This window comes from Polypterus senegalus, chromosome 12, assembly GCF_016835505.1.
Source record: "Polypterus senegalus isolate Bchr_013 chromosome 12, ASM1683550v1, whole genome shotgun sequence".
Classification (NCBI taxonomy): Eukaryota; Metazoa; Chordata; class Cladistia; order Polypteriformes; family Polypteridae; genus Polypterus; species Polypterus senegalus.
Window position 1 is genome coordinate 35,395,291 of NC_053165.1, and position 27,534 is coordinate 35,422,824.

Sequence of the window (27,534 nt, forward strand, 5' to 3'; positions counted from 1 at the left end):
GAGCCCTTGATCATCTTATCTAATCCAAACATAAATTTGTTGTTTTTTAATATTTTTTGGTATTCACAAAACAAAAGTACATCAAATATATTTTAAAAACTGTAAAATTTAATTTAACTAAAACATATTAAATTAGTTCTGTTTGCCTTATTTAAAGTATTCCCAAAGTGTTTTTTGACCAAGTTTCACAAATAGGTTCTGCATATTTTACTCTGTTTGCTCTAAAACATTTAACATTACACCACACTTGCTTAAACTGTTCTGTGATAAATTTAAATATTGCTTTATAATACAAAGCAAACATCATTTCTAGTCCAGTGCAAACAAGGTAATGAGTTTTATATCAAAAGAACTTGATTATTACCTATTTTTTGTCTGCATAACACACTTGATTTAAATAGGTTTATCTCTATGATAGCCCAGAGTAAATTAATTAAGTAGAACACTTATTTAACATTTTTTATTGTAAGCCCAGTGCAGTGTGGCATAGTACAAGAGAAAGCTGGTTAACAAAATATCTGAGAAGCACCTAATATGCAAATGTACAAGTAATATTGTTTTTAATCTATTAATCCGCTATTTACCTTAATTTTTTTTGCTGTGTAACTTTTTTCAACTTGTTAATTTGTTGCTTTAGATTAGCCATTATAAATATGCCTACACCAAGTTTGCATATACTCTGATATATAGTAAATAATTTTGGAAGTCATGCAACTCTAAATGGTATCTAGTAATTGTGGAGACACAATTAATTTTAAAATGTAAATGAATGATCTTTTTGGTCATATTTAACTTTCAGTATTTTAATTCTAATGTGTGTTAATTTTTACTTAAACTAAAGCTGCCATATCATTATACATATCAAGCACATGCAGATAAGAAAGAAATTATTTAATGGCTTTCATGGTTTTGGGAAGACACAAAAGTGAAATAAGATTATAAACTGATGTATACCATATTCCAAATCCACATTTCACAAAGTGAAATGCTATTAATATTTGGTAAGTTTATAGAAACTACTTACTATATGTTTTCTGACTATGAAAAGCTAACCCTCCTAATTGTAAATTCTCTGCTGAGATTTCTTTGTTATTCATTCATCAGTAAATAAAACATTCATTGTGAACAAACAGTTCATGAAACTTTGCTTTTATAATTTCAGAGTGCATTTGGACACATTTTGAAAGAGATGACTGGATGTCTATGGTAAAATAGTAAATGATGGTATAAAGTAGGATTTCAAAGAGAATAATGGAAGACTGAACAAAATACATAAAACATTTCTAAACCTTTTATCTTCCAGTTCATATAGAAAGTGAAAAGGTGTAGTAATACTGCTTATCAGCTCCTAAGAGTCACAAGCATCTAATAGGAAAAAGTTCTTCGCATTTGGCCAGATTTATAGGCATAGTTATAAGCAGCCAGCATCAGACTGAAAAAGTTTAGACAGTTTCTCTTATAATACAGTTTCTAGTATTAGTGGAAGGAAATAATAGGGTTACAGGCAATAATAATCAAAATATGTCACACATAGTACTGTCCTGCATAATATTTTAATTTTCTGGTTTTTGCTTTTGAGAAGCACATTCTAAGATTAATACAGTTTTTGATTTTAATTAACATGAGTGCAAGTAATTTTTTGTGTATGTACAGTGTGAAAGGATCAGAAAAATAATACAGCTGTTCATTTTAAGATGAAAGTGCCCCAGTACCATAAAAGTATGATCAATGCATGTCAGCAGAAATTATCTCAAACAAATAGATTAAAAATGCAAATGGCTATTTTTATTTCATGGTACTAAGAGTCAAAAATATAGCAGTCAAAAATGGATTCACCATTCTCTAGATCTTAGAAATTTTACCAAAATATTTCAGAGATCATTTTAAAGTTTTTTCTTTTTTTTTTTACATTAGACTTTTTGTTTGTTTGTTACATATTCTCATTCATTGGATCTTCAAAATGTCTGTCGTGGTTAAAAGCTGGGCTCTTGTTGGCTGTTCTCACAAGAGACAAAGGGCCTTCTTGGTCTTCTGTTTCCAGTGGCTCCTCCTTAACACTGATCGGAAGACTGAAAAATAAAGTTATTTTAGCAAATATATTTTGATTGTATTTTTTTCATAGCAGTTCAAGGGGAGTACTTAAAATATTTTCAAAGTCCCTAATGTAACATTTCTGTTGGCAAATTTTTTAAAGTTATGGAACAACATAACATTTTGTAAAGTATATTAAAATAGACTCCACAGAAGGAAAGGGATGGTTGTCAGGTACCTTGTGGTTGATAATTAGCATTAGTAGTAATATTTTCTGCTATGCTCTATCATGCAAAAGCCACAAATTAACTCTCAGAAGAACAAACCTTAGTGAGCCTGTTTCATCAATCCATTTAAAGAGGAGGAATGATACATGTTTTAAAATCCAAATGAATACAATTTTGTAAGTTGTCATTAAAGGTCGAAAGGGGAATTTTGAACACAACAGTGTGATAAACCCAAATCCTTAAGAGAATAATAATATTATCAGTTGTAAACAAGGTAAAATATGAACCACAGCTTGAAGGCTAAGCATACATGAACTACAGCAGTATTATTATTAATGAATAATGCACTAATGTAAACCATGCATAAATAACCCATTAGAGGCATTAAGAGAAAAATAGTGATTACATTTGAGAAAAATATATTGTAATTAATATGGTTATTTCAAACACTACAAAAGCACACTTTACTTCAAGTTTATTTTGGGATTACTTAATAATTAATATTAATTCTACAATTATAATTAATTAAATTTTTCTTTTTTTAATTTTTATGGCATGTATTTTGTGAGGGGGATGTTGTATGATTGGTTCTAGTTGTTTGTCATAATATAATATTTATTTATTTTTTATTGTATATGTTCATTCATTGAGCTACTGTAGAAAAGCCAAATTTCCCCCTTGGGACAAAGTGCTTTCTATCTATCTATCTTATTGATTTCCTGGTGAAATTCACATGCTGTAGCAGAAATAACATCATAAAGAGCACAAATACATGGTATATGACAATAACTCTCTGCTTCCTGAGTCTGAGCCAATTGTACCACCATCAACTAATATCACCCTGAAGTCCCACTTCTTTTAGTTTGATGACCAACTTCTCATATGGCACCTTATCAAATACTTTCTGATAGTCATGATAAATAATATCATATGCTTCACTTTAATCATACCCATGTGTTGCTTCCTCATATAATTCCAGTATGTTAGTAAAACATTACCTTCCTCTTCTGAACCCATGCTGACTGTTTAGTAAAACTCCTGTTTTTGTCATGTGTTGCTCAATCGTATCCTTAATAATTCCTTCCATTAATTTTCCTGTGATGCATGTTAAGCTTACTGGCCAATAGTTGCTTGGATCTGCCTGATTACCCTTTTTATATAAAAGGATATGTGCCATTTTCCAGTACTTTGGAATTTCCCCAGTGTGCAGTGACATCTTAAAAGTATGTGTCAAGGGTTTATACAGTATATGTTCTATCTAACCTCCCTAAGAACTTGAAGGTAGAAAAGACATTCCATTTGTTCTTTCAGCTGACCAGTTTTCAGGTTAATGGTAAAGAGTTTACTTCTGTGCTGCCTTATTTCGCAGTTTGACTGTATTTGACTTGAGGCCGTGCCTCAGCACAGTTCTTGAGATAAGACAAACAGTTAAAACTTGGATTTCCTAAAATCTTTAAAGAAAAACTTAAGTGTGATTTTAATATGGGGATTTTCGTCTGTAGAATAAAACATATGTTATTTTCAGTTGTATACACTAAAGATGTGAATCAGTATAAACCCTTAAAATCAAACATGGTCCCCACAAAAAAATCGCGTCGGTTAAGTCTTCTTCACAAAAATACGAAGGTTCGACCTTAGCTTAAACATTGATAATTATTAAGTAGTAGTATTAATCTCAATCAAAATATGTCTTATGTTAAACGTTTTCTTGGGTAATCACTTGCTATTAATACAAGTATCAAATGATATCTTAATAGGATATCTTAACGAGATCTTAAAAAGTTGTTGTTTCCTAAAACGTTTTGCTTATGGCAATTGATAATTAATAATCAGTTATTACTTTTTTTAGGACATCATTAAGAAACGAGGAAGTTATTATGCCGGAAATAAAAAAGAAATCACATATCAAAATTGCCGTGAAAAGGAGAGTTGTAGCCCACTATCTGAGTGTCATATGAAAGCTTATTAGGGTACAGAGAAAAAAAGACACACAGTGGGGAAAAAGCACCAAATGTCAACTTCAATCTCGAAATTTCCACTTTAATCATGTAGTTTATTTTGTCATTAAAGTAGAACATCATAAACTTCATCTTAAAATCGTTTAAGTAACCAGTTTCCCAAATAACATCGTAATTAAAGTATGGCACGTTAAATGCTTTGTTTTGTATGTTATCTTCTATGTGCTCTATGTGTGTGAATCACTACTTGCTTCTTAAACTGGCTCTCTTCCTCCGACAGGACACAGAATCCATTATATTCGTGATATTACAGCTCTCTGAATAACTAAAATACTGAGATGTATACGTGATATTATTTTCATGATGATAGGAGTTAAAGCACGTTATTAAACATGGGTTTCACGGCGCAGTGATTGTGCGCGACCTTTGATTAAATTATTTATTGCAGCAGTACTCATGGGTGGCTCTAGGCTTGTGGCGGCCCTGGGCAGAGGAAGAATCGGTGGCCCCTTTGCCCGCCAATGTCAATATGGTATCTTATGCACGGTGGATGGCCATGTACAGATCATGTACAGATGATTAACTTTTTAATACGTTTTCTGTGTAGGGGCTCCTGAAACAGCTATAACAATTTAGATCTGGTGGTTTGGCCAACCAGTTTGTGGAATGGCCATTGCAGTAGCCATACTTAAGTCCATGCATTCTTTCACCACCAGTAGCCAAGGGAGACTGCTCAGTTTTCAAACATGGGCTTCCACCTAACCCATAAGTATGGTCCATTTTAATCTGGATAATAATAGAGCCAATTTGAATAAATTTTTTGTTATAACGATTTTTAATTTAATCCATTTTGCTATCAGTTTCACAACCATCCTCTTTATTCATGTAGATCTTTTTGCTTCTTATTGTATATGTTAAAACTGAAAGCCTTCTATCTTCTTGCTGTAATTGAGACCTTTGAAGAGTAGAAAAGTATTTGCTGGTTTCTGATACTTTCACTGATAGTGGCAGCAAATTATTTAAGGATGATTTAGTTCACAAAAAACACAAGTCTTTTTATTATGCTTTTGGTTGCTGATAGGTAAGCAATGACACTTTAATCTCAGAAGTCTAATTACTGTGCAAAATAAGATGAAAATGTTATTTGTGCAATAACAGAGATGTTTTACTATATAAACCAATTCCCTTTACACACATTGGATTGTATAAAAATGTTAATTCTGAAGTATGCCACCTTCAGTATTTATGCTTTTGAGGCATTAAAGACAATGCTATTTTCAAAGATCATCTTTCACTACAGAAAGTTTATTAATTTAAACTTTATGCTCCCACTTAATTCTGTCAGGATACATAGATCACTTTTCTTTATGTACCTATGGATTTATGTATTCTTTATTAAGCATTGGTCCACCAGTGCACAAATAATGTTTTGTAATTTGAACAGGTAGTTAGCTTCATTTTACAAATCAGTGGAAACTTTCCTGCTATGTTATTAGTTATTAAGTTAAAATTACTGAATAAGTGTGAGCAATTAATTCCATTTAATGATTATGTAGTACTTCATTTTGAAAGAGAATTTTAATATCCTTATATTATCTAGTTAAGAGGAAGGCAACCATGTGCCAATTGTTGCAGTTTTTCTTTAAACCCTATTATTCATTTATTATTATTCTTATTATTATTTCTTATATTCTTCTATTCTTATAATTCTTCTTCTTCTTCTTCTTCTTCTTCTTCTTCTTCTTATTATTATTATTATTATTATTATTTATTTATTATTACTCAATCCCTATTAATTAAATTTATTACTTAATTATATACAGTAGCTTGCTCAGCTGTCAGTGTATATTTTGGAAAGGATGCTGGCGTTGAATGTTCGCCGCTTCTCCCTCTGAGTTTTATGAGTTTTATATTACTAATTTATTATTTTACTTTTAGTTTAGTTTTTAGTTAGAAAGTTTCATACTTTTTTGTACTGTTTCATCGTCTGCCGTGGGTTTTTACGGATTTTACCAAGTTTTATTAGTTTTAGCTGACTACTCACTTGTTGCCTGGATATACTGTTTTACCGTCTGCCGTGGATTTTACGGATTTTATCAAGTTTTTGCTGTCTACTCACCTGATGCCCGGATTTTCTGTTTTATTGTCTGCTTTGGATTTTACGGCGCTGTCTGGATAGCATCTCTCCCTTCTTCTTCGGTCACAATGGGCTCAGTTATTCCAGCTCACAACTCCGCCGACTTAATCCCACAACCACTCCTGAAATCAACATCCCCATCATTAAAGAACTTAGACTCCTTCGCTGTCCTCGATACACTCATAGAGGCTCCGGTCGAAAGTTCATCTTCCATAACCAGCCAAAGTGCTCTGCTCCCAATATTCCATCTTTCTGGTCACCTGTCGCACGTTTGACGCGTCATCAGAGCACTGTCGTTCCAACTACTATCAACTCTGAAAGTATCATGAGATCTCTGCACTCCAGCAAGGGAAACACCACAGCTATTGAGAGAAACACCACGAGATTCTCACATCCCGCCTGGATTTATTTTGTGGAGTCGATTCTAAGCTGTGTGGGGTGGATTTTAATGTTTTGCAACCAGTACAGAGAATTACCTCACAGTCATTAGTCAAATTTCAACTGTTTAACTCTCAATCCATCTGCAATAAACCCACACTGATTGAAGAACACATCAGGGAGAAAATACTTGACTTCATGTGTCTGACAGAAACATGGCACCAGTCAGAGGTTTACTCTGCCCTAAATGAAGCCTGTCCTCCTGGCTACGGTTACTTGGAAGCAGCTCGCAGCACTGGGCGTGGTGGTGGCTTAGCTATCATCCACCGTCAGGATTTGGGGTTGTCCCGTATCTTGATACCTGCAACATCTTCCTGCGAGTGCCTTGCATTTAAATGTAAGCCTCCTTTTCCCATGACTGTTCTCCTTATCTACCGACCTCCAAAACCCAACTCTGCCTTCATCCCGGAAATGACTGATTTTCTCACTCTGTGCTACCTCTGCCAACATCATAATTCTAGGAGATATAAATATTCATGTTGACAATCCTACAGGTTATCTCACTGCTGATTTTCTTGAGCTACTGGATTCTCTCAATCTACAACAACATGTTGATGTCCCCACACATTCCAGGCGCCAAACACTTGACCTGGGGCCTCATGTATAAATGGTGCGTACACACAGAAATGTTGCGTAAGAACTTTTCCACGATGAAATCGCGATATATAAAACCTACACTTGGCGTAAAGCCACGCACTTTTCCATGGTACCTCATACCTTGTCGTACGCAAGTTCTCCGCTCGGTTTTGCAGATTGCCGGCACCCAGCGTCAAAGCAGTGCTACTGTTCCTGTGTGGTTAACCTATTCTTAGATCCACATCCACGACGGCGGCTTTATCAAATACACTGAAATTAACCGCATATCGTTCATAAATTTAAGGCATCTGATTGTAATCAACCTGTAACAATATAACGGTGCACAGAATGGTCAAACTATTCCACTGGCATGGCTGCTTTAGCGTTGCTAGAGGACCTCGCAAATGGAAGGCTTAGAAAAGAACGCGTATTCCGAGATCATACTGATTTCTTGGCACATGATGATGACTGGCTTCTAAGTCGGTTTAGATTTCCAAGAGTGATCCTCTTGGAGCCGTGTGCTGAACTGGTGCCGGTTTTACAAAGGCAGACTGTGAGGAATTGTGCTCTACCTACTCCTTTGCAAGTTTTGTCCACTCTCGGGTTTTTAGCCACAGGAGCTTTTCAGCGTGAATTGGCTGACCGATCTGGTATTTCTCAGTCATCACTGAGTCGTGCCATGCCAACTGTATGGGATAGTATTATCTGCTTGTCAAGGAGATATATAAGATTTCCATACACTACGGTTGAAAAGGCAAACATCAAAGCGCAATTTGCAGCAATGTACAGTTTTCCCAATGTAATCGGAGAGATCGACTGCACACACATTGCTATAAAGGCACCTTCACAGAATGAATTTGTGTATGTGAATAGAAAGCATTTTCACTCTATTAATGTGCAAGTCATCAGTGATGCAAAAATGCGCCTCACTAATGTTGTTGCGAGATGGCCTGGCTCAACTCGTGATTCATTCATCCTGAGACATAGTAGTGTGGGGAACAAACTTAAAAATGGTGCTGTGCATGATGGCTGGCTTCTCGTTAAGATAAGACATTTATTACTATTTTGGTTACAGTTGTACGTTATCTGTACGATGTAACCATATAACACAACTACTTAGGTGACTGTGGGTACCCGCTGAAGAAGTGGCTCCTCACCTCTCTCGCCAACCCACTGACTGAACAAGAGCGACATTATACTGACCTTCACTCACAGGCTCGGGCGGTGGTAGAATGTACTATAGGGCAGCTTAAGGGCCGTTGTCGCTGCCTGGATAACACTCTATAGTCCACAGAAAGTCTGTTGCATCGTGCAAGCATGTAGCATTCAACATAATATGGCACTCCTTCGTAACTTGCCGGTACCTGAACAGATGCAGTATGATGAACCTGACCCTGGACCACCAAATAATCAGCCACACTGGACAGCATTACAATGTCAAATGAATGTAATAAACAGAATGTAAAAACAGGTAAGTAGATTCGTCATTTATTTTTTCACCAAATCAGTTAATTTTTCGCTAATGTCATGCAATATGGCGTTGATATTTCTTAGTTCATTGGCTATATCCCGTTGTGCACTGGCCACATCTCTCACTGCATCCACCAATGAATTTTGTGATTCTAGGACTGCATCAGTCAGTACACGGTCAGATGATCACCCACCAGTTTCTGAGGCAGGGGTGTGTAAGCAGCCAGCGCCCGAAGATGTGGTTGGCACAGAAGCAGCACCAGCATCGCCCGGAACCATGTTTCCCTCATTTGGGTCAGCTTTTGTACTATTGTCTAGAAGTAAATAAACAGTAATTAATACCTGATTGTTTTGTCTTATTACTCATGCAAAGTATTTACACGAGTATGGATCATGGTACTCAAAAAAGAAATAAAAACTCACCGGCACCTGCGGTGATGTCAGAATCTCCCTCACCCGCAGGTAGAATGCCAACAATGAGTGTGTCGCCAATTATTGCTGCAACTCGCTGTTCAAATGGTGTGAGCTCCGGGAGTTCAGTACCTCCTCCAGTGGAGCTAACATGCAGAAGATGAGCTGCCACTCTCCTTTTCACGGCAACTTTGATGTCTGACCACTTCTTTTATAATTCGCTCACAGTACGATCTTCTGCCTCAGCACTCTTGACTGTGTCCGCCACGCTATGCCACTCCATCACTTTCCTTTTGTTGCTAATGCCACTTCCTAGGTTGCCAAATAAAAAATTTTTCCTGGCCTCTATTTCAGCTAGCAGGACCTTCATTTCACATTCGCTGAAGTTTTTTTTTTTGTTTTTTTCACGTGCTTTCGCCATTGTCTTGCTGAAGCGCTGAAGGTTAGGGGCTATTTATATTGATTTGCATATTCAAAGAGGCCTAATTCTGGGAGGAGTTGGGGTGGGGCAGTAAGTGCGTGCACGTGCGTTAATTTCCACGCTGACTGGGATTTATGTAGCGAAAGAGTGTGGAAGTTGGAGTACGCACAGATTCCTGCATCTGGAATTTTCTGTGCGTAAGCCCATTTCAGCTTTTGTGCTTACGCCATGTTATAGTGCGAATTCTACGCACGGCGTTATACATGAGGCCCCTGGTCATTTCAAATTCTGCCTTAATCAGTAACCTACAGGTATATAATCCTGGTATTTCAGACCACAAAGTAGTGTCAATGGAGCTGCCCTTTCTTTCCCCCCATACCGAACTAAAACGACAGATCCATTTCAGAAATCTGAAGAACATCAATGTGGATGCCTTGGCCCTGGACCTTAAACTTCTCTCCTCTGACCCTACCCTCTCTGTTGCTGACCTTGTGGACTTTTACAACCAGTCCCTGAGCAGTCTCCAGAACTTCCACGCCCCCTTAAATTCCAGGTCCGTCTCATTCTAGTGCTCAGCACCTTGGTATACCTGCGAACTGCGAAAAATGAAGACAGCTGGGCGTGTCCTTGAGCGGCGGTTCAAGGCGTAAGGTAAAGGGTGCACACTGTCCGGGGGCATCAACCCCAGAATTAGAAGTGTCTAACCGTTATCATGTCCTGGCGGAGCTGGACGGTGACTCTGATAATTCTGAGGTGGTAGGCAGGGTTGAGGAGCCCCAACGGGCCACCTCAAAACCAGTTCCCAAAAAGAGAGGTAGTGATAGTTGGGGACTCAATCATTAGGGGGATTGAAGCGCAGGTGTGCTCCAGAGAGAGAGTCTCGTACGGTGTGTTGCCTTCCGGGAGCACAGGTGGGAGACCTCCCTGGAAGGGTGGATAGGCTCTTGGCCAGAGCGGGGGTGGATCCAGTTGTCATTGTCCACGTTGGAACAAATGACATACATAAGGGTAGTCTGTCAGTTCTGCGATCCAAATTCAAAGAGTTAGGTACCAAGCTGAGGAGCAGAACTGACAAGGTAGTCTTCTCCGAAGTTCTGCCTGTGCCACGCGCCAGTCCAGGTAAGATTGAGGAGATTAGAAGGCTTAACGCGTGGCTCAAATCTTGGTGCAGGGTAGAAGGGTATAGGTTTATGGGGCATTGGGACTCCTTTTGGAACAGATGGGACCTGTTCCGCCGTGACGGGTTACATCTGAACCGGAGGGGCACCAATGTATTGGGGAGGCGTATGTGTAGGCTAGTCGAGGATTGTTTAAACTAGGGAATGGGGGCAGGGAGTTTAGGACAGGCCAGATTTAGATCTATACATGGAAGAACAAACAATGGTGTAGAAATAAAAATGCATAGTAATGTAAATTTTAAGCAAACACGTAAAGATAGAAGGATTAACACATTAAAAATAGCTTGCCTTAATGCTAGAAGTATCAAAAATAAGGTAAGTGAGTTGGAGTTGTATGTAGCAGAGCACAATTATGATATTATAGCAATAACGGAAACCTGGCTAAATAACAAAGATGGGGATGAGTGTAACATAGAGGGATACACATTTTTAGGAAGGATAGACAGAACAGAAAAGGAGGTGGGGTTGCTGTTTATGCCAAACAGGAATTAAATGTAAGTCATCTTCAGTTGGATGATGAGCCCCATCTTAGTGAGGACATGTGGCTTCGCCTGGAAAATATTAGGGAAAAGGTCTCATTTTAGGAGTGTGTTATAGACCACCCAATTCAGACAGTAATTTCAACACACATCTTTTAGTAATATCAAAAGGCAAGTTTACAGGGGATATTATAGTCATGGGGACTTTAATTATCCAAATATTAACTGGGATAACCTTACAGATGGAGGAGCACAAGAGCAGGAGTTTTAGAAGTAATCAGCGACTGTTTTTAACACAGCATGTTAAAGCACCAACAAGGGGTGAAGCCTATCTGGATTTAGTATTCTGTAATAATCAGGATAGAATTGAGGGTGTAGAGGTGATTGAACCACTAGGGTCAAGTGACCATAATGTAATACAATTCTCAGTATTTTGTAAGAGTACAGATGCAAAGACTAAAATTGTTAAGTTGAACTTTAGTAGGGCTAATTTTGAGCAGATGCGACAAAGTCTAAGTAGGATAGACTGGGATAAGCTTTTAAATGTGGAGACAGTCGAGGAGCAGTGGAACAGGTTTAAAATGTTTTACATGTAATGCAGGACAGATACATACCTAAATTTGGAAGTAATAGGAAACTAAAAAATCTCCACGATGGATTAATAAAGATTTAAAAAGAAGTTGCAAAGGAAAAACTGCTGTATAAGGCATATAAGACTAATGACTGCAAAGAGAACCGTAGCGTATGAGAAAATGAGGGCAACCATTAAGAAGGATATCAGAGAGGCTAAAAGACAGTTGGAGAGGAATATAGCAGATAAGGCGAAAGAAGACCCCAAGAGATTCTTTCAGTATTTTAGTAGTAAAAGAACAGTTAAGGAGGAGGTCAAGTTCATCAGGAATAGTAAAGGGAATTAAAAGATACAGACAATGAAATAGCAGATGCCCTAAACTTACATTTTTCTGAGGTGTTTACAAGTGAGCAAGTGGATAACCTGCCAGAGGTAAACACAACTACTAAGGAGGTACTGAGGGATTTGGAAATTGTAGAGGGAGAAGTGCTGCTCAGATTAAATAAGATGAAATCAAACAAATCACCAGGCCCAGATAATATTTATCCTCGTGTTCTTAAGGAGGCTAGTGAGTACATATATAAACCCTTGACACATATTTTTAGGAAGTCACTGTGCACTGGAGAGATTCCAAAGGACTGGAAAATGGCAAATATCATCCCATTATATAAAAAGGGTGACAGGGCAGATCCAAGCAACTATAGGCCAGTAAGCTTAACAAGCATCACAGGAAAATTAATGGAAGGAATTATTAAGGATAAGATTGAGCAACACATGACAAGGACAGGAGTTATTCTGAACAGTCAGCATGGGTTCAGAAGGGGGAGGTCGTGTTTTACTAACATGTTGGAATTCTATGAGGAGGCAACAAAAGGATACGATCAAAGTGGAGCTTATGATATTATTTATCTGGACTTTCAGAAAGCATTTGATAAGGTGCCACATGAGAGGTTGGGCATCAAGTTAAAAGAAGTGGGAATTCAGGGTGATGTTTTTAGATGGGTGCAGAATTGGCTCAGACACAGGAAGCAGAGGGTGATGGTGCGAGGAACCTCATCAGAACTGGCGATGTTAAGAGTGGTGTTCCACAGGGGTCAGTGCTAGGGCCGCTGCTATTTTTAATATATATAAATGATTTAGATAGGAATATAAGTAACAAGCTGGTTAAGTTTGCAGATGATACCAAGATAGGTGGATTAGCAGATAATTTGGAATCCGTTATATCATTACAGAAGGACTTGGATAGCATACAGGCTTGGGCAGATTTGTGGCAGATGAAATTTAATGTCAGTAAATGTAAAGTATTACACATAGGAAGTAAAAATATTAGGTTTGAATACACAATGGGCGGTCGAAAAATCGAGAGTACACCTTATGAGAAGGATTTAGGAGTCATAGTGGACTCCAAGCTATCAACTTCCAAACAGTGTTCAGAAGCCATTAAGAAGGCTAACAGAATGTTAGGTTATATAGCACGATCTGTGGAGTACAAGTCCAAGGAGGTTATGCTCAACCTTTATAATGCACTGGTGAGGCCTCATCTTGAGTACTGTGTGCAGTTTTGGTCTCCAGGCTACAAAAGGACATAGCAGCACTAGAAAAGGTCCAGAGAAGAGCGACTAGGCTGATTCCAGGTCTACAGGGGTTGAATTATGAGGAAAGATTAAAAGAGCTGAGCCTTTACAGTTTAAGCAAAAGAAGATTAAGAGGTGACATGATTGAAGTGTTTAAAATTATGAAGGGAATTAGTACAGTGGATCGAGACTTGTATTTTAAAATGAGCTCATCAAGAACACGGGGACACAGTTGGAAACTTGTTAAGGGTAAATTTCGCACAAACATTAGGAAGTTTTTCTTTACACAAAGAACGATAGACACTTGGAATAAGTTACCAAGTAGTGTGGTAGACAGTAAGACGTTAGGGACTTTCAAAACTCGACTTGATGTTTTCTTGGAGGAAGCAAGTGGATAGGACTGGCGAGCTTTGTTGGGCTGAATGGCCTGTTCTCGTCTAGATTGTTCTAATTCTAATTCTAATTCTAAGTGAAAAGACCACACAAGAGTTCCATTGTCCTTTGTAGAATAACAGGTAAACGGATTACACTGCATTGTACAATATATTCAATAAAAGTCTAGATTTTTGAAAAAGCCAAACTACCTTCAGATGTATGATAAAAAATTGAAAAAGGCAGAGTGTGCAATAGATTAGATTGAAGCGACACAAACTAGTTATTTAACTTTTAATTGTACTATGACTTGTTCTTCAGAGGGTATGATAATAAAAGAACTTAGCACAATGTGTTTGAATGTGTTTATGGCAAATATCATCCCATTATATAAAAAGGCTGACAGGGCAGATCTAAGCAACTATAGGCCAGTAAGCTTAACACATATCACAGGAACATAATATGGAAGGAATTATTAAGGATAAGATTAAGCAACACCTGGCAAGGACAGGAGTTATTCTGAACAGTCAGCATGGGTTCAGAAGAGGGAGGTTGTGTTTTACTAACATGCTGGAATTCTATGAGGAGGCAACAAAAGAACATGGTTATAGTGGAGCATATGATATTATTTATCTTGACTTTCAGAAAGTATTTGATAAGGTGCCATATGAGAAGTTGGGCATCAAATTAAAAGAAGTGGGAGTTCAGGGTGGTGATTTTAGATGGGTGCAGAATTGGCTCAGACACAGGAAGCAGAGGGTGATGGTGTGAGGAACCTCATCAGAATTGTCCAATATTAAGAGTGGTGTTCCACAGGGGTCAGTGCTAGGGCAGCTGCTATTTTTAATATATATAAATGATTTAGGTAGGAATATAAGTAACAAGCTGGTAAAGATTGCAGATGATAACAAAAAAGATGGATTAGCAGATAATTTGGAATCCGTTATATTATTGCAGAAGGACTTGGATAGCATAAGGCTTGGGCAGATTTGTGGCAGATGAAATTTAATGTCAGTAAATGTAAACTATTACACATAGGAAGTAAAAATGTTAGGTTTGAATACACAATGGGCGGTCGGAAAATCTTAACTTATGAGAAGGATTTAGGAGTCATAGTGGACTCTAAGCTACTGATTTCCCGACAGTGTTCAGAAGCCATTAAGAAGGTTAGCAGAATGTTAGGTTATATAGCACGGTGTGTGGAGTACAAGTCCAAGGAGGTTATGCTCAGCCTTCATAATGCACTGGTGAGGCCTCATCTTGTGTGCAGTTTTGGTCTCCGTGCTACAAAAAGGACATAGCAGCACTAGAAAAGGTCCAGGGAAGAGTGACTAGGCCGATTCCAGGGCTCCAGGGGTTGAATTACAAGGAAAGATTAAAAGAGCTGAGGCTATTCAGTTTAAGCAAAAGAAGATTAAGAGGTGACATGATTGAAGTGTTTAAAATTATGAAGGGAATTAATACAGTGGATCGAGACTGTTATTTTAAAATGAGTTCATCAAGAACATGGGGACACAGTTGGAAACTTGTTAAGGGTAAATTTCGCATAAACATTTAGAAGATTATCTTTACACAAAGAATGATAGAGACTTGGAATAAGCTACCAAGTCGTGTGGTAGACAGTAAGACGTTAGGGGCTTTCAAAACTCGACTTGATGTTTTTTTGGAAGAAGTGGATAGGACTGGCGAGCTTTGTTGGGCTGAATAGCCTGTTCTCATCTAGAGTGTTCTAATGAGTGAGTAAACTCACTTCCATTCACTGATACCAATCAAACTGGAAATACATGGGGAGAACATGCACATCCTAATTCACTTACAGAGCACATTTCTCCCAGCAGCTATAATCCATCATCCCTGGTGCGTAGCTAATGGAGACGAGCTGGGGAGAGTAGCATATGGGTTGCCTCTGACCCCATGTGAGTAGAAATGGGGGAACTGGGTGGCATGCAAAAGTAGTAGTATCAGATAGAAACTGTCAAAGTGGGTGATATGAATGATTGATGGCCTTAAGCCATGCCCCAAAATATGATTTATGAAAAATATATGTGAAAAATGTACATTATGAAATATAATTTATGAAAATATAAATATAAACTATGAAATGTATGCATCCTATGACAGGTGCCTTCATTTTATAAACAACAGATTCAAAACTAATAATATTAAGAAAATATAAAATATAGCACTAATTTTGCTTGTAATACAAAGCCAAGCAAGTGTATTTCTTTTTAATTTCAGAAGACCTATTATTAATTTACTTCTTCTCACAAGATTCAAATCTAATATTAAAAATAAATAAATAAAATATAAGGATTCTCAATAAAGCATGTAGAACTCTTGTTAAAATTGGCAAAAAGCTCCTGGCTCTTTTTGCACTTAATTTTAGCCTCATTTGCATACAAGGGTTTCTCCTTAAATTTGCGCACTTAGCTTCAAAATAGACAAAGACTAAGGAATGCTACTAAAATTTTGCTTACATATAGGAGCTCCTGGCACTTAATTTTAGCCTTGTTGATTATGAGATAATTGGGTCCCCTTGTTTATATCAAAATAGACAAAGAATGCTCATCAGTGATTTCTGGCTAAAACAGTGAAAAAGCCCTGGCACTTAATATTAGCCATGTTAATTATGAGATAATCGGGTAAATGGCAAAGATTGTAAGTATCATAAAATTAAATATCCAAGGAAGACTTTGTTTTACATTCAGGGTTTCATGTTGAAATTAGTCAAAGATGGCGATTCCATTTGACCCCACGAAATTCGCATGGTTTGAAAACAAAGTTATTAGATTAAAATAACCGTTCCTGCTAATGAATGTAAACTACCTTAAAACTAATTTAAATGTATACCCCATTTATATCACAATAGACAAAGATTGCAAGGCTGAATTTTAGCCTTGTTAATGTAAAAAGCCTTGTTAATGTTTTTTACATTCAGCTGTTTTGAAACTAATTTGAACATTTCTCCCATTTACACTCACCTAAAGGATTATTAGGAACACCATACTAATACGGTGTTTGACCCCCTTTCGCCTTCAGAACTGCCTTAATTCTACGTGGCATTGATTCAACAAGGTGCTGAAAGCATTCTTTAGAAATGTTGGCCCATATTGATAAGATAGCATCTTGGAGTTGATGGAGATTTGTGGGATGCACATCCAGGGCACGAAGCTCCCGTTCCACCACATCCCAAAGATGCTCTATTGGGTTGAGATCTGGTGACTGTGGGGGCCATTTTAGTATAGTGAACTCATTGTCATGTTCAAGAAGCCAATTTGAAATGATTCGAGCTTTGTGACATGGTGAATTATCCTGCTGGAAGTAGCCATCAGAGGATGGGTACATGGTGGTCATGAAGGGATGGACATGGTCAGAAACAATGCTCAGGTAGCCCGTGGCATTTAGACGATGCCCAATTGGCACTAAAGTGTCTAAAGTGTGCCAAAAAAACATCCTCCACACCATTACACCACCACTACCAGCCTGCACAGTGGTAACAAGGCATGATGGATCCATGTTCTCATTCTGTTTATGCCAAATTCTGACTCTACCATTTGAATGTCTCAACAGAAATCAAGACTCATCAGACCAGGCAACATTTTTCCAGTCTTCAGCTGTCCAATTTTGGTGAGCTTGTGCAAATTGTAGCCTCTTTTTCCTATTTGTAGTAGAGATGAGTGGTACCCGGTGGGGTCTTCTGCTGTTGTAGCCCATCCGCCTCAAGGTTGTGTGTGTTGTGGCTTCACAAATGCTTTGCTGCATACCTCGGTTGTAACGAGTGGTTATTTCAGTCAAAGTTTCTCTTCTATCAGCTTGAATTAGTCGGCCCATTCTCCTCTGACCTCTAGCATCAACAAGGCATTTTCGCCCACAGGACTGCCGCATACTGGATGTTTTTCCCTTTTCACACCATTCTTTGTAAACCCTAGAAATGGTTGTGTGTGAAAATCCCAGTAACTGAGCAGATTGTGAAATACTCACACCGGCCCGTCTGGCACCAACAACCATGCCACGCTCAAAATTGCTTAAATCACCTTTCTTTCCCATTCTGACATTCAGTTTGGAGTTCAGGAGATTGTCTTGACCAGGACCACACCCCTAAATGCATTGAAGCAACTGCCATGTGATTGGTTGATTAGATAATTGCATTAATGAGAAATTGAACAGGTGTTCCTAATAATCCTTTAGGTGAGTGTGTATAAACTTTAAAAGATTGTAAGAAAAGTTATTAAAATACAGGTGACAATCTATGAAATAGCTATATATAAAATGTCAGTTGTTCACGGGCAGTTATACAAACGTGTTCAGCACCACGATCAGATGGAATGCAAAGAGATCAGCTGAGACTCGTACCTCACATTTCACTTCGATCTCTCCGTCTAACAAATGAAGCTAACTTTCTAGCAAAGAGAATCGAAGTAGAACATAATAAGGGGCTTTATTGTATTGACAAAAGTTGACACCCACCCCTGAAAGATATCGCTGTACAAAGTGCCTAGATCTTACACCGAAAGGCAGTACCATTTGAATGAGGGTTCTTTGCCGCTACAGAGTACCTCTCCCCCGAGGAGGCAGGACATCAGCAACTTATTGCCTGTGAGTGTTCTCCCAAACGTCTCGCTCTGCCCACCCAAGGCAGGCAGAGAAAGACAGACTGCATAAAAATCTCCACTTTAGCAGCTTACAACATGCTAACCTTTTCAGCGTACAAGTGCATCGGTGTTCTTTCCAAAAGGTAAATGATTTTGCTTTTTTTCTTCTGCAATGGAAAACAAAGGAAAAAATACTTTTGTGATTGTTGGTAAGTGTAGATTATCCAAATATGCATTGTTATCGATCATGCCACTTCAAACTGTTGAAATGATTGTTTACAGTTCCAGCGATTCAACCGACTACGAGCAATCTCCAAGACCGCTTCCATTTGGAAGTTAGTTTTTTTTTGTTTTTTTTATTTTAATGAAAGACTGCTCCAAATGATATTGTTCCAAGCACTTTCTGGCCTGTTAATTGCTCCAAAAGAGAGTTAATTCTATTACTTTTTTTATTATTATTATTTTTATTAATTTTATTGCAATCCATACAAATCAATCAAGTTTTTACAAAAAGAAAAATTGAGTTAAGGACAAATCGATCCACACCCCTGAGAGAGGGAGCAAACGGCGTGAAATTTAAGGCTTGTAAACATATCTAAATTAATAAATTCTCTGTGTTTTATGAGCTTATTTTAAAATATTACTAATTAGATCCTGCCATGCTTTTAAAAAAAATTCTATTACTTTTTAAATCAAAATTTTTCTTTATAAGTACATACAATCTTACTACTTTATATTTTAATGGTAGAAGAGTCTGAGGCAGAACAGTTTTCTTCTTTACAACTAGCATGCAGTTGGAGGATCTAATCTCTTGCACAGATTGGTTCTTTGAGACTAAAAATCCTGTCTTGGATAAGAAAGATAAAGTGTCCTCAGAGCCCCGTAAGTAATACTTCCACCTGTGGGTTCTGTGGTGTAAAAATAAGGCTTTGTACGTTAAATACTTATTATTATTACTAGAAACCAACGATCTTGAAGGGCAATCAGTCTTTTGAAGGTTCCAGCCAACCTCTGGAATCAGCACAAAGACCCTTGGCCAGGCTATTATTGAACATCTCTTTCATGCAGCCTGGTAAGTTGAGTTATTTGTTTGTTTATTTTAATTCTTATTTATTTTATCTTTTTTTTTTTCTTCATCATGTAAAACACTTTGAGCTACATTATTTGTATGAAAATGTGCTATATAAATAAATGTTGTTGTTGTTGTGGGTGGTGATGAATTTTTGTTTTAAAGAAAACTTAGTTTTGTTTGTTTTTTCAGAACCGCCATTGCCAGTATTACTGATGAAAATACTTCAGGATCCACCACAGTTTATGGCTTTCATACCCAAATACTATGGAAAGAAGTTACACCATAGCTAAGGCTGCCGAGCTGAAGGCTGTAATTGATCGAATTCTGCTGGATTTTTAAAGTGCTTTACCGGCCCTTTAACCCCTTTCTTCAGATTTACGAGAAAAAGTTATTTTATTGTACGCTATTTTAGAAAACTTATTCATGAAATAATGGCAAGCAATATGAGCTGCAAAGGGTCACAGAAGGTAAAAGCAGGAAAAGGTATTCAAGTGAGGACTTAGAAATTGGGAGCGATTCTCAAAATGTCAGATTACATGATATGGTGAATGAATTTAGTTACTCCGTTCGACCTGCAAAGAGGTTTAATCTTCCTCCACAATATTTTATTGAATCAGAATATACTAATCAGCAAAATCAAAATATGATCCAATTGAATAATTTGTTAGCTACTATGAGGGCTCCTTCACCAGTTAACACTCCAATTAACTTTGACCATCTTGACTGCCTTTTAGAACCCCTGCATGCAGTAGCCACCCCGAATGAATTGTTAACATTAAACATTTTGAAGGAAAGGGTTCTACTGTCTTTGACCAAAAATGTAAATGTTCAAATGGTTCATGGTATAACAAACACCACAGGTTCTGCCAATGCTCAACCTTTTGTTCCAACCCCTCAGAATGCTGGCACCTCTGCCTCTCAGAGTACGGTCCCCTCAGTTTCAGTCATACAATTTATAGCTGGAGACTCTTGCCATGCCTGTTTCTGATTCTGCATCCTTTCTTTCTGTTATCCCTTCATCCTCGTCTGTTTTAGTCATGCTAGTTATGGCTGGTTCCTCCTACTCAGTTTGAGCATTCCAGTTATGAATGGCACCTCTGATCTCCCCCCTGCACCCTCTACTTCTGTCTCTGTTTCATCTTTAGTCATGCCAGTTATGACTTGTGCCTCTGCTATCCCCTCTGCGCCTTCTTCTTCTGCCTCTGTTTCATCTTCAATCATACCAGTTATGGCTGGCACCTCTGCTATCCCCTCTGCACTCTCTACTTCTGCCTCTGTTTCATCTTCAGTCATGCCAGTTATGGCTGGCGCCTCTGCTATTCCTTCAACCTCCCCTGTTTCAGTTGGCTGTGCTATCCTTTCGGCCTGCTCTGCTTCAGTCTTTGATTCTGATATCCTCTCTGCATCCCCTACATCTCCCTCCTCAGCCTTGGTTTCATCTTCAGTCATGCAAGTTGCAACTGACGCCTATACTATCCCTTCAACCTCCTCTGTTTCAGCTGGCTCTGCTATCCCTTCAGACTGTTCTGTTTCGGTTGGCTCTGTTATCCCTTCAGCTTGATCTGCTTCACTCTCTGATTCTGCTACCTCTTCAACTTCCTCAGTCATATTATTTATGACTGGTGACTCTGTTATGTTTGTTTCAGCTACCCCTCAACCACCTATACTTTAGGCATACCAGTTGTGGCAGGTCCCTCTGTTTTGGCAGGGCATGCTACTGGTCCCTCAACTATCTCTAGTGCTGACAATCAGATCATTTTTCGTCAAATTGACATACCATCATTTAATAATACAGAAATAAGATTCCCTTAAATTTCGCTAATGCCTATGGACTAGAATCTTACGAGGAGGTATTTAATAGTATTCATGAGATGCTGCAAGGAATTCTGGATAGTTTTTCTGCTACTTTAAATTCAAATGATATTGTTCAGTTAGAACTGCGTGCTGATTCCTTGCCTATTAGTGTTTTTATACAAATGACTGGAGCTAATCTTAGTGCAGAAGAGTTTCTTCAACAGATAGAGAATCTTCTTCAGAGCCATGCAAGCGTATTAGCGGATGCGTCTCTGATGCTAGTAATACAGATTGTTTGGTCACCTAGCAGGGGGGCTAACAGTGCCCGTAAGGTCTCCATTCAACCCAATCATGAAATAGTCAAAAAGAAAATGAGGCATTTAATCATTTCTTGTAATTACGGGAATCAGCTCTGTTTTGCCTTTTATTTGCTCTCCCTAATAGAATCCCAGTACAGACAAAATCCACAGTTATGGAGGAGGAGGAAGGGAGAGCATACAACCTTTAGCACAGGGCTGAATTATTTCAGAATGAAAAAGTGTCCTTTGCAGATGTTCATAAATTTGAAAACTTATTAGATTTTAAAATTCAAATTTGAAAGTTTCTACAGTAGAAACCCTAAAACATTTTTTATGTTTTTGCATGATAACCATTATTGTGGTATTTTGAATTTAATGTTTTCTGGGTGTAAAATACTTCTGCAACTATTATTACACAGCCTACCACTCAATCCTTAGCCATCATTGTGAAGGACACGGCAATGTCTGTTTTTCTCCTGATTGTAGGCCAATCCCGAAAGAGATTATCAAGTGTGTTGATTGCAGCCATTACTGTAGGCCCCAATTTTGTTTTATACAACACACCATTCCTAAATTTATTGACAAGACAAGACCAACAACATGGAAGCAGCCTGTGACACTGCAAAAATGTGTCCCTTGTGTGACAAAAACTGCACGGTGAATGCCACCTCAAAACCCCAGTTGATGTGTTTTCAGATTCAGGTTATCAGTTATGTTTTATAGATTCTATCAATTTTTTACCAGTGAAGTTGAATGTCATGCCTAAAAAGCCATGGGGTTTGAAGCTGAAAAAGGGTATTTCCCTTATTTCCTGAATACAGCCAAAAAAACAGGATTATATCGATTCCTATCCTAAGCCTGCATTTCATGATGACTAAAGAAAAAGAAGAATTTTTTGCCTAGTATGAAAGCGTTTTAATTTTAAAGAGGAGATGGCTTTTTATTGTAAAAATGATGCAGAAATTCTTAGAACTGCCTGCAGAAATTTTAGAAACGAGGTCATCAAAATTGGTAATATTGACCTGTTTCAATCTATGACCCTAGCCTCTGTGTATGGCCACCGTTCAACCGCCACATGGTCTCAATTTTCCAGTCCTGCTTCTCAGGTTTTGCAGGAAATTAATGTTCACCCTCTGTCACACCTGCACAGGAACAGAAGCTTAGATTGTGGAATGTCGTCACACAGAGAATGAGAGAGTTTTGACCGGGACTTGGTACAGTGTGGAATACCCTGAACATACTTCTGAATTGTTCTCGGACTATATCAAGCTTCATCTAAAAGGTAAACAGGAGGCATCAGGTTATTGCAGATTACCAAGATTGGTATATTAACAAATATTATCAGAAGGAAGCCGTACAAATCGATCATGGTAACACTGATGTAAATCGAGCTAAGAGAAAGATTTTAAAGTTGTTTTAAATTGTCTTTGGAATAAATTTGAGCAGAAGCCTGTCTATCTCACTACTAGCTTAGACAAATATGGAGACAAATTCTTGCAATATATTTTCTCAAAAAAGTACATTGTTTCTTATTTTGAATTTATTGGTGATGAGATTGCTCAAATACAGTGGAAGTATGCCAATGAAAAGTTCACCCCACCTGGTACCGTTAACGTCGTTATTGCTGCTTTTACAAATGTCAATGCCCGGTTAGAGTTGTAAGAATAACTGGACAGATTGAGAGAAAGGGTGTTGTACCACAACACCAACTAAGTTATTTTTACTTCTCAGCCTGGCCAATACAATCTTCCTCTTGGTGACTATTTAAGAGAGCTCACCAGTGAATTAAATCCTGGTGATTATATTACAGAATTTGTTTCAGGAGGTCCAAAGATGCATAAGGATGTATAAGACAAAACATGTATGAAGGTAAAAGGCATTACCATTACCCAAGAAACCGGTAAAATTGTAAACCTCGAAACACTAACCAAACTAGTTCGGAAATTTGCGACGCCTCATGAAGCTCCTCAAGAATTATTGGTTCATGGTAATTAGATTCATAGAAATAAAAAACTCTTCACTTTAGAGAACAGACCACTCAGAAAGAAATTCAGAGTTGTGTATAACAACAGGGTTCTCCTCAAAGACTACAATACACAGCTGTATGGATACTAAAAGAGATTTTGATGTTCCACTTCAACACCCCTTTGCTAAAATTATCTCAGGACCGTCCTGTTCCGGTAAATCCTATTATGTAATGAAATTACTGGAACATTCATATCATGTTGTGTTTAATTTTTAAAAAAATATAAATTGGTTTTATAGTTGCTGGCAGAAAATGTACGACGAGCTATTGGCTTAATTTCAGCAGTTACAATTTATTGAGGGGCTCCCCAAGTCTTTATGCAATGATGAATTACTCTCTCCTAAGAAAATAAATTTAGTCATTATAGATGATCTGATGGAATCGGCCAGTAAGAGCCAGGAGACAGAAAAAGCTTTAATGAAATACACTCATCATCGGAATCTGTCTATTATTTACTGTATTCTGGCAGTATGTCAGCCAGAATAATTAGAAACCTACAGCCTCTCAAGGCCTTACTCCGCTGCCCTTGTTGTTGCCAAAAATATCTGATAAATGCATCTTCAGACAATTTAGTTAAAGCTTTGTCCAAAAGAGCCTGTAATACTTTAAAACGCAATGTCCCTCTTTCATGCAAGCAGTTTAAACAACTTAAGAAGCATAAAACATCTATTAGAAAAATAAGTGACAGAAAACTATCCTTATAAAAGAAGAAACCAGAAAGGAGGTTTTTTTTGGGCTCTTTTAAGTGCTGTTGTATCCTTCATCACCAGTTTATTAGCATCTAGAGTATAAACATGGAATATGCTTAGAAAATGTATTTGGTACCGCAGGCATCAAATGTCTCTTTTTCAACAAAAGAGTCCTAAAGTAAATGATCTCTTGAGTGACACTGAAACTGAACTGGACAAGGAAATGAGAGACATCTTACAACGGTGTGATACAGGTGCTGACAAGAAGGTGAAACTTTACACTTCTATTTTGCAGAGATATATAACATTGGTTTAAAAAGTCAATAAAGAAACTGACACTCTGTTACCAAAAGAAGAAAATGCTCAGGGGGAAGGTAGAACAGTTAACATATCTGAGGACCAGGTTTGGCAAGAGGTTTTGAGAAGCGATCTGGCAAAAACAAAGAAAAATGTTTCATTTGTTTTGCATAAAATATCTGTCAACCTTAAAATCATGTTTTGGAATACCCGTGGAGAGCTGTTGTTAGAAGGTAAACCTTTGGATTGATTCAATATGGTGGATCTAGTACGTAATCTGACAGCCTCTCATACAATACCTGAGCATAGTGGATTACATGGTTGATAGGAATTTGTAAATGCCATGGTTGGTTTGAACATTCCATTTTCTGTTGCACCTAATGATGAAACAAGAGAACTCCTTGAAAGTTTTAAGCTGCCTGCTATCCCCCTCCCTACTCATTATCCTGAAGACAGTCCCTACCAATGGAAACCGAGAAAAAAAAGACTGGAATGGATTGCTTATTAATTTGTAGGTGTTGTCATCCTTTAACCATCTATTGAAATAATTACAGGTGTGGGATGGAAGTTAAAATCTATTGCTAGCTTCTGTATGAAAATCTGCATGTTCTCTGTATGGCTAGATATTATTGTAGCAGATAATAAGTTTGCTTACATAGAGTAGGGCTGCCAGTGTGGAATGCAGTTCTTGGCTACTTTATCGTCCAATTAAGATGCCAAACGTATGACAAGTTTTCTGATAAGCTTGATCTATACTAATAAAAGGCAAAGCCCTCACTCACTCACTCACTCATTCACTCACTCACTCACTCACTCACTCACTCACTCACTCACTCACTCACTCACTCACTCATCACTAATTCTCCAACTTCCCGTGTAGGTAGAAGGCTGAAATTTGGCAGGCTCATTCCTTACAGCTTACTTACAAAAGTTGGACAGGTTTCATTTCGAAATTCTACGCCTAATGGTCATAACTGGAAGGTATTTTTCTCCATTAACTGTAATGGAGTAGAGCTGCAAAGACGTGGGGGGCGGAGTTTCGTGTGACATCATCACGCCTCCCACGTAATCACGTGAACTGACTGTCAACGCAGTACGTAGAAAACCAGGAAGACCTCCAAAAAGCGCTTAAGAAAACATGCATTATATAATTGAGAAGGCAGCGAAACAATAAGAAGCGAGCGAGTGGCATATACTACCATATTCATGAGTGCTGCTACCTCGGAAAGAAAGCAAGGTGTAAACCTAAACTTTAAATTAAGTTCATAGACAGGCTACCGCTGGCGTTTCACATGCCCACAGGTAATGCGGGATACAAGTTTAATGAGAGGACGCAGGATATAAACGAGAGTTTTGATCACTTTGTAACTAAGTTAAAATTGTAGGTTAAGGGGTGTGCTTATGCAAATTCCGAGAGACTGTGTTTGTGGGGGATTGACAGTTAAAGGCGGTCGGGAGTCACGTCATCATCACCCCCCATTTACCTCATTTCGCTCTGAGCTGAGCTCCGTGGCTAACGCCGTCTTCCGAAGCAACTTCGTCAGACTGCCACCAAATACTCACAGAAAAATCCACAAGTTAATACACACACTGTTTCTAGAGTTTCTCCACACTGAATCCTCCAGGCACTACTTACAAAATGTTACATTGACAATCGCACAGCTGAGAAGCTTCGATGCATGTGCTCCATAACGCATTAAAAAAATAATGCATTTAATCACAGTTTCAATTCCAACCAAAGGGGAACTTCTGTCAATGCATGATTTGCACAGAGACACAGGAGGTCGTAGAAACAAGAAGGATTTTTATTCAAACACTGCAACACATGCGCTTAAACGTGCTCAATGACAAGTCAGAGATGACAGTTCCGCTAGGAGCAGAGAGAGAGAGATAAAAGCAAGCAAACAATCAATTTTCAACTGACAGGCGCAACACAAGGCTTTTAAGTTAGCGGAGTATAGCGAGGTTTGCATTACGCGTTATAGCGCAAGTGAGAAAGTAATAGTGATGTGTCGATGGCGAACGAGCCGGCTCTAAGTGCCGATGCTTTCAAGTGAACGAGAGGAGCCGATGTCCGTCGAGCAGAGCCGAAACTTCAGCCGCTCCACATCGGACTAGGATCATACCATTATGTGAAAGAAGGAAGGGGGGCAGATGCTCCGAAGACAGTGAGTGTTGGTACAGGCCAGGTACACAGAGCAACACTATCGCTCTGTGTATCTGTCGCTGCGACAGACGAGGAGCCAGATTTAAATGCAAGCGCATCATGAAGAAAAAAGAAGAGTAAAGAAATGAGTGAAAGCCGAAAAAGAAGCAGCATCTGGCTGCATTTCAGTGATATTGGAGACTGCAAAGCTAAGTGCAGAATATGAAAATATCCGTTAGAGCAGGGTCAACAACAAACCTGCACAGACATATAAGATCCACCCACCCATCCGTGCAACTGGAAGAGACCGTGCTCAACCAAAGGGGAACTTCTGTCAATGCATGATTTCATGGTACACCGATTACATTGATCAGTGCTTCCCAAAACCTCAGTATGTAAAGACGGCGTTGGAATATTTCGGAATATATAATGTAAGCGCTGGAATATATAAAGTCAAATCTTGAATATATAAAGTCAGCGTCGTAATATATTGTCACGCTTGGGTCACAGATTTGCACAGAGACACAGGAGGTCGTAGAAACAAGAAGGATTTTTATTCATAGAAACAAGAAGGATTTTTATTCATAGAAACAAGAAGGATTTTTATTCAAACACTGCAACCCATGCGCTTAAACGTGCTCCATGACAAGTCAGAGATGACAGTTCCGCTAGGAGCAGAGAGAGAGAGATAAAAGCAAGCAATCAATTTTCAACTGATAGGCTCTGCACAAGGCTTTTAAGTATCGCGCGAGGTTTGCATTACGCGTTATAGCGCA

General features: G+C 38.2%; 1 protein-coding gene across 1 annotated transcript in view; it reads right to left on the minus strand.

Annotated features, from left to right (window-relative positions):
- Positions 1-1,354: 1,354 nt before the first annotated feature.
- LOC120540226 (forkhead box protein P1-like) overlaps positions 1,355-27,534 on the minus strand; it is a 526,994-nt gene continuing 500,814 nt past the window's right edge. The window contains exon 16 of the mRNA XM_039770790.1: positions 1,355-2,069. Coding sequence (XP_039626724.1) covers positions 1,931-2,069 — 139 coding nt within the window. The 3' untranslated portion in view covers positions 1,355-1,930. The remainder of the gene's footprint in view (positions 2,070-27,534) is intronic.